The sequence below is a fragment of the Stegastes partitus genome, unplaced genomic scaffold, assembly GCF_000690725.1.
Source record: "Stegastes partitus isolate 25-593 unplaced genomic scaffold, Stegastes_partitus-1.0.2 Scaffold1670, whole genome shotgun sequence".
NCBI classification, from domain to species: Eukaryota; Metazoa; Chordata; class Actinopteri; family Pomacentridae; genus Stegastes; species Stegastes partitus.
The window spans coordinates 85,605-92,734 of record NW_007579401.1 but is presented as its reverse complement, the minus strand read 5'-3'; the positions used below and the strand labels follow the sequence as shown (position 1 = coordinate 92,734).

The following is a 7,130-nucleotide window of genomic DNA, read 5'->3' as shown; positions in this document are numbered from 1 at the left end:
GTTTGTCGTGTCTATGGCGACGGCTAGGTTAGCGGGTCAGATATTTAGCTTTAGCCTAACTTAGAGTGTGTTAGCCTCTTTCCAGCTGATCCTGCGTTAACCTGCTAACCTAGTTTCCTGCTAACACTATGTGCACTTAATCCAACTGCCCCTCTGATGGAACAGCTGTTAGCATGCTAGCTTCATTGTTAGCATTCCTGGTAGCTGCTGCTAGTCTGGTCCTCCTCTGTCTCTCTTTACACACAAGCCCCACCTCTTCACCTGTCCATGCCCACCTGTTTTTACCTGTGTTCACTCTAAGTCCCACTCTCACCGTCTCAATAAATCTCGTTAAATCACGCTGTCACAATTAGGATCCAGGTGCCCCGTGTGGCTCTTCGTCGCCGTCTGAGCGCGCTCAGTGGCGGTGTGTGTCGCCCTGCCCCTTGGCGCCGCCGGCCAATCTCCTTCCTCTGCTACGTGCTGTCTGTAAATGCTCTGCGGCCGCTGGCCAGTCGGGTAAGGATGGACTCAGTTTGTAAGCAGGACTTACAGACGGTCCAAGGTTTGGACGAACCTTCTCATTCAGTGGTTTTTATTCATTTTAATTGTTTTCTGCATCATACATGAATACTGAAGACATCAAACTATGAAAGACACCTGGAATTATGTTTAAACAATAAAGCGTGACACAAACCAGAATAAGTTTTATATTTTAGATTCATTAAGTCGCTCTGTTTTGCTCTGATGACAGCTTTGCACACTCTTGGCGCTCCGTCAGCTTCACGAGCTCGTCTCCTGGATGGTTTCCAACAGTCTTGAAGGACTTCCCAGAGGTGCTTGTCCTTCAACTCGTCCCAAACCATCTCTGTTGGGTTTAAGTGGGCTGATTGTGGAGGCCAGGTCATCTGAGCAGCCCTCACAGAGCCCGGAGGTGTGTTGGGAAACTGGTGATGGTCCCAGTAAACCAGATGGGATGGCCTGGCGCTGCAGAATGCTGTGGCAGCCATGCTGCTTCATGAGCCTTGACTTTTGTCATTTTTGTTTTTTTAAAGATTATTTTTCTGGCGGTTTTTTTTTTTTTTTTTTGCCTTTATTCGTTGGGACAGTGAGAGAGTGAGACAGGAAAGGGGGAGAAGAACAGGGACAGAGACCTGCAGCAAACTGTGGTGAGCGGGAATCGAACTCACGGCCGCTGCGTCGGGGAGCTACAGCCCCTTTCCGTGGGTCCCCCGCTCAACCAGGTGAACGATAGGGGCGCCCATGAGCCTTGACTTGTGGATAAATCACCAACAGTGTGAGCAGCAAAGCCCCCACACCATCACAGCTCCTCCTCCAGGCTTCACGGTGGAAACCACACATGCAGAAACTATCGCTCACCTTCTCTGGACTCACAAAGACACGGTGGCTGGAACCAAAGATCTCAGATTTGGACTCATCAGACCAAAGTCCAGACTTCCACTGGTCTAATGTCTGTTCCTTGTGTTTCTTGGCCCAAACAGTTCTCTTCTTCTTCTCTTCGTTCTTCCTCAGTAGTGGCTTCTTTGCAGCAGTTCCAACATGAAGGTCTGATTCATGCAGCCTCCTCTGAACAGCTGATGTTGAGATTCATCTGCTCCTTGAACTCTGTGAAGAATCTATGTGGCTGGTGACTCTAATGAACTGATCCTCTGCAGCAGAGCTAACTCCTGGGCTTCCTGTCCTGGGGCGGTCCTCATCAGAGCCAGGTTCCTTAGAGTGTGTGATGGTTTTTGTGACTACACTTATACTTTCAAAGTTCTTGAGACTTTCTGTATCGACTGATCTTCATGTCTTAAAGTGATGATGGACTGTGGTTCCTCTTCACTGAGTTGAGCTTCCTGCCTGACTGTGGACTACAGCAGCAGTAAACAGGGCTGTCCACTGTGGACAGCACCACTGATGGTCTCAGACACATGAAGAAGGTAAGTAACTCAACAAACTGACTCTTGACAAGGCACAGCTGTTAATTCAGAACCATCCAGGAGACGAGCTCATGAAGCCGACTGAGAACAGAGTGTATGAAGCTGTCATCAGAGCAAAACTTATTCTGGTTTGTTTCACACTTTGTTGTTTAAACATAATTGCAGGTGTCTTTCATAGTTTTGATGTCTTCAGTATTCATGTACGATGCAGGAAACAGTTCAAACAGACCTTTGACTGGTCTGTCAGCACACACCTCCTTTCCTTCAGTCTGTCCTGGCCTCCTGCTCTCCTGTTTTATCCAAGTATTAAATATAACCAGTAGTTTCTTTTCACTGCAGCAGGTGGCGCTGTGCTGCTCCTTCCTCCTCTTTATTAAACATGAAGGTGTACTTTCTGTTTGCTGCTGCAGGTGGCGCTGTACCGTTCCTTCCCAACCCGCCTCCTGTCCCGGGCCTGGGGCCGTCTGAACGGGGTGGAGCTCCCTACGTGGCTCAGGAAGCCCATCTACTCTCTGTACATCTGGACCTTTGGGGTCAACATGCAGGTAAGATACAGAACTGGGGTTGTTTGTTTGTTGTCATGTTGTTGTTTATTGTTGGGACCTTTGTCTGTCCATTAGGAGGCAGCGGTGGAGGATTTACATCATTACAGGAATCTGGGAGAGTTTTTCCGGCGACGCCTTAAACCTGCAGTCCGACCACTTTGTGCCTCCTCCTGCTTGGTAAGCCCCTCCCCCTCACTATAAGCTCCTCCTCCTCTGTAGAGGCAGTTGAAGCTGTAGTGCAGTAATGTTGAAGTAATGTGGGCTGAGGTCCTTGCTGCTGTATCATCTGAACGCTCAGAGATTATCAGATGGATGCTTTACATGAAACTGGTGTTGCTGGAAACATTAGTTTGTGGGGAAAGAGCTGGAGCAGAGCCAGAAGGGAGAATGTCGATGTCAGAAAGTTCCAGAAACAGCTGCTAAGAGGAGTCAAGGTAGAAGAATAGAAAAAACAGACAAGTGCTGAGAAGTATTCAGCTGAGACAGTCTCACAGTTGAATCCCATCCATCCATCATCTCGACACCTCCGCCGGACTCGGGCGTTATTTTGAAGACTTGGCTGTTTCAAGTTCATCTTAACAGACGTTCTGACACTCCACCTCCTCCTTGCAGGTTCTTTCAAAAAAAACTGAAGCCGCTCTGGTTGTTTTGTCACCAGGTGTCTCCAGCTGATGGGAGGATCCTCCACTTTGGACGGGTGAAGAACTCAGAGGTGGAGCAGGTGAAGGGGGTCACCTACAGTCTGGAGAACTTCCTGGGTCCACAGAAGAGGCAAGGCCAGGGTAAGACCATGCCTCCTTACATCTGGTGGACGTAAGGGGGCTGGGTTAGTCCTGACTGGTCAGCCCTGACAGCTGGGCTCTGATTGGTTTTGATTGGTTGGTTGTGGTCACTTGGCTCTGAGTGTTTGATCCTGACAGGTTTGTTGTGATTTGTTGGTTCTGGTTGGTTGGTTCTGACTGGTTCTGGATGCGTCTCTGTCCTCAGATTCATCCTCGTCTTTCAGGGACCTCCTCCTGTCGTCTCCTGACAGCGACCTGTTCCACGTCGTGGTCTACCTGGCTCCAGGTGACTACCACTGCTTCCATTCACCCACAGATTGGAGGGTTGAGCTTCGCCGTCACTTCCCAGGTGAGTGTTCCCTCGTGCACCTGTGTGCTGTGTGCTGCCCACCTGGTCCTCACCTGTATGTCCTCATCAGGCTCGTTGATGTCGGTGAACCCAGGAGTGGCTCGTTGGGTCAAAGAGTTGTTCTGCCTTAACGAGCGTGTGGCGCTCACTGGCCAATGGCAGCACGGCTTCTTCTCGTTAACGGCGGTGGGAGCCACTAACGTCGGTTCCATCAGAGTTTACTTCGACCAGGTGACGTTCTGCTCTCACCTGTTTCTGATCACTTTGATCTGTCAGTTGGTCAGTTTTTGTGAGCTGTAAAGAATATTCTGAACTTCAGAAAGGGTTTTCTGTCGTCCATATTGTGAGTCATGAGGACTTTCTGCTTGAACTTCCTGTTTCGGACACTCTGGGCTGTATCCATGTGATTCTGGGTTTCACTCCTCCATTGTTTTCTTGACAGAATTTTTTGACACCACAATGTGATATTGTATATACAACCTGAGTGTTTTATTCTGTAATACCTCTGTCACATGACTGTTGTGTGGCTCAGCGGTGCTGTGGCGTGTCCGTCTGCTCGTTAGTTCATTACAAGAGCACAGTGTGATGATGTCATCAGGTTTTATTTCCATCCCCAGGAGCTGCAGACCAACGCTCCCCGCTACAGTAAAGGCTCCTTCCACGATCGCAGCTACGTCTCTGTCCACGAGGTGGCGCTGAGGGCGATAGATGAAGGGGGCATGGTCTCTGTGGATGGAGGAGGCGTGGCCTTACAGCGGGGGGAAGCACTGGGGGAGTTTAACCTCGGCTCCACCATTGTTCTGCTGTTTGAGGCTCCCAAAGACTTCAGCTTCAGCCTGCAGCCCGGCCAGCGAATCAGAGTGGGCGAAGGCCTCGGCAGACTCTGATTGGAAGAGCTGCAGACTCTGGGGGCGGGGCCTGATGAATGACGGGTTTTATTGGATTGTGGGCCATTTTGTCTGTGAACAGTTTGTATTTTATTACATGGACTTAAACTCCCAGAATGCCTTGGTCCTCACGAGGAGGAAGATGCCAAATTTCACTTCGGCTTCTGTTCTGTCTGAATGTCGCTCATCAAGGAGCTCAACCCAACAGAGAACGTGTTCCTTTAAAACCACAGAAACATATTTTATTAAACAGAGTAAATTTTCATTTTTCATGAAAATCAAAGATTCACAGTAAAAACTTGTCCGTCCATCATTCGACAATTTGAATGCCTAAAACTTTATTGTTCACTGTTTTTTGTTGTTTCTGTCCTCAGTCAGAGCTGTTAGCTGTTAGCATTAGCATGCTCACCATTTCAAGCAATTCAGCTGGAGGCGTGTGATTAATCAAACAGAGATATTAGTTTATTTTTAACCTGTGGTTTGTTTACACCTGCACCGCTTTCTCTGTTCACGTTTGTAAAATAACTGACTATGAATAAAAGTGTAACTTGTATAATAATGACCATGATTTCTTCCTGTTTGGAGGTGTGTGTGTTGCTGCAGGTGTTAAAGCGCCCCCTGTGTGCTGACCTGGAAACAGCCTCACTTGAAGTTGTTGATTCCCTGAGTATTGTCTGTAAGGCTGCAGCAAGTGCTGCTGTCAGGACAAACTCAGGGATCAGACGTCCCTTAGCTTCCTCCAACACAAACAGAACATGAGCAAGTTCAGTCTGTATTATCTTCTGCTCAGCTTTTGGTTTTAATAGAATTTAATTATTTTTCTAGTTTTCAAATTGAATAACAACTCGGCTTCATGTTTCTTTAAATACAACATGAAGGGAGTACACGCAGGCCCGTTCTGGTCCCGCCCATCAGCGTTATCCTCGACCTGGGCAGCAGAACCAGCAGCACAGCCAATAGGATGGCGGCGGGCAGCAGTTGCCATAGCGATGGAAGCGCGGCTCGGCCAGACCTCCGTGTGACCAGCCATCATCTGCAACCTCCTTCCCCAGCCACAGCTTCCCATCCTGGGCCGGATCTCCAGCCGGCGCCCCCTCCCTCCAGGAGGAGGAGCCGCAGGCCTGCTGGGCCTTCACCCCCAAGAAGGACGGCAGGTCCAGGTCCAGACCAGCGGCACCGCCGCGGGGCCGAGGCGTGTTCTGCCGACACTGAGGACACGGGATCCACACCTGGGGAGGCAGAGTGTCCGATTAGTACCTAATGACTGTCATCACTGTCGTCGCTTTCATGCCGCGGGGTCATTCCGTGTCAACTCAACGAGGTTAAGGGAGGTCAGTGTCCGGACCACCTCAGAATCTCCTGAAACTTTGTAGGAATGATCTTTGGCATCTGAAACTGACATCGGTCATTTTTTTTAGCTGAAACTCCAACAACTTTATCATTTTTTGCCTAATGCAAATTTTGGATAAATCTCTCTCGACGGGTAGAAGTCCATTTCTTTTAAAGTTGGACAGAATGCAGAAAATTCTGACAAATAAGACTCAATTTTCTACTTAAGACCTCTCAAATTCACCACTTGTTCAAAAATTGCAACTGAAGTGGAGTTTCCAAAAAAAAGATGAAAAATACGTGTCATACATCAGATCTATTGGATCAGTGTTACTGTGAGAATAAAACCTGAACGACATGACGAATGCTAAGACAGCCTTCATATGTTGGTAGAAATGGGAGTTCTGGCCAATCAAAGCTGACACAGGTACAAAAGTAATTCATTTCCAAACCGTCAGATGAACATCTTGAATCATGGGTAAGCTGCTGAAGTTTAGGACAGTAAGAGACGGAAGTGTCATCTACCGGTAGCCAAGTTTCAACATCCTTCCATAATGCCATGAAAGACTTTCACTTTTATGTCTTCATGCTCCTGATCAGTTCCAGACGCCAACCCTGGCCACCACTTCCCATTTAGCAGTAACAGTCAGGAGCAGAATGATTCTAACATGAATTCTGCTGTTTCCGTGGTTACTGCCAGCACACCTGACCTGGCTCAGCTGATGATGTCATCAGTCACCTGTTCGTTGATGACTGTGTCCAGTCTCTTCAGACACGCCTGGCAGAAGGCGTGGCCACAGTGCAATCTCCGTGGCAACCGCGTCATGAGGTCATAGCTGCCAAAACACACAATGCACACCAGGTCCTGCCTCCGCAATGACATCATCGTCTCCACGGCAATAGAGGAGGGGGGAGGTGGAAACGGCTGATTGGTCACTTCCTCTTCCTCCTCCTCTGCCTCTTCTTCCTCTCCTTTCTTTCTGTCGTCACACATTCTGCTCTGATTGGACAAGAAGAAAAGGTTCTGTTTTATCTCCAGTTTACTCAGATGATAATGGGACCAAACTGGGACCAGAATAAGACCAAACTGAGACAAGAATGGGACCAAACTGGGACCAGAATGGGACCCAACTGAGACCAGAATGGGACCAGATTGAGGCCAGACAAAGATTCCTGCAGTAGAACCTACTGGTGTTTGAAGGTTAAAGTTATTTTGAGCACTGCATTTAACTTGGATAATAAATTATCCATCCATCATCTCTACACCTTCATCCTCACCAGGGTCATGGGGGGTGGAGTCTATCCCAGCTGACTCA

General features: G+C 48.5%; 2 protein-coding genes across 2 annotated transcripts in view; one reads left to right on the top strand and one right to left on the bottom strand.

Annotated features, from left to right (window-relative positions):
• The window catches only part of pisd (phosphatidylserine decarboxylase), a 9,815-nt gene extending 4,771 nt beyond the window's left edge, over positions 1–5,044 (top strand). Inside the window, exons 3-8 of the mRNA XM_008301414.1 lie at positions 2,333–2,467; positions 2,543–2,644; positions 3,126–3,249; positions 3,455–3,598; positions 3,669–3,829; positions 4,216–5,044. Of these exons, the coding sequence (XP_008299636.1) occupies positions 2,333–2,467; positions 2,543–2,644; positions 3,126–3,249; positions 3,455–3,598; positions 3,669–3,829; positions 4,216–4,485 (936 nt within the window). The 3' untranslated portion in view covers positions 4,486–5,044. The remainder of the gene's footprint in view (positions 1–2,332; positions 2,468–2,542; positions 2,645–3,125; positions 3,250–3,454; positions 3,599–3,668; positions 3,830–4,215) is intronic.
• An 85-nt stretch (positions 5,045–5,129) lies between these two features.
• On the bottom strand, positions 5,130–6,808 carry rnf224 (ring finger protein 224). The gene is made up of 2 exons (XM_008301416.1): positions 6,554–6,808; positions 5,130–5,714 (listed from the first exon to the last, which is right to left on the bottom strand). The coding sequence occupies exons 1-2, from the start codon at positions 6,806–6,808 to the stop codon at positions 5,403–5,405; spliced, it is 567 nt and encodes a 188-aa protein (XP_008299638.1). The 3' UTR covers positions 5,130–5,402.
• Between the last annotated feature and the right edge of the window lie 322 nt (positions 6,809–7,130).

Coding starts and splice junctions, on each gene's coding strand:
- rnf224 (XM_008301416.1), bottom strand. CDS start 6,808: ATGTGTGACGACAGAAAGAAAGGAGAGGAAGAAGAGGCAGAGGAGGAG. Junction 5,715..6,553: donor ACACAGTCATCAACGAACAG/GTGACTGATGAC, acceptor CTGCCTCCCCAG/GTGTGGATCCCGTGTCCTCA.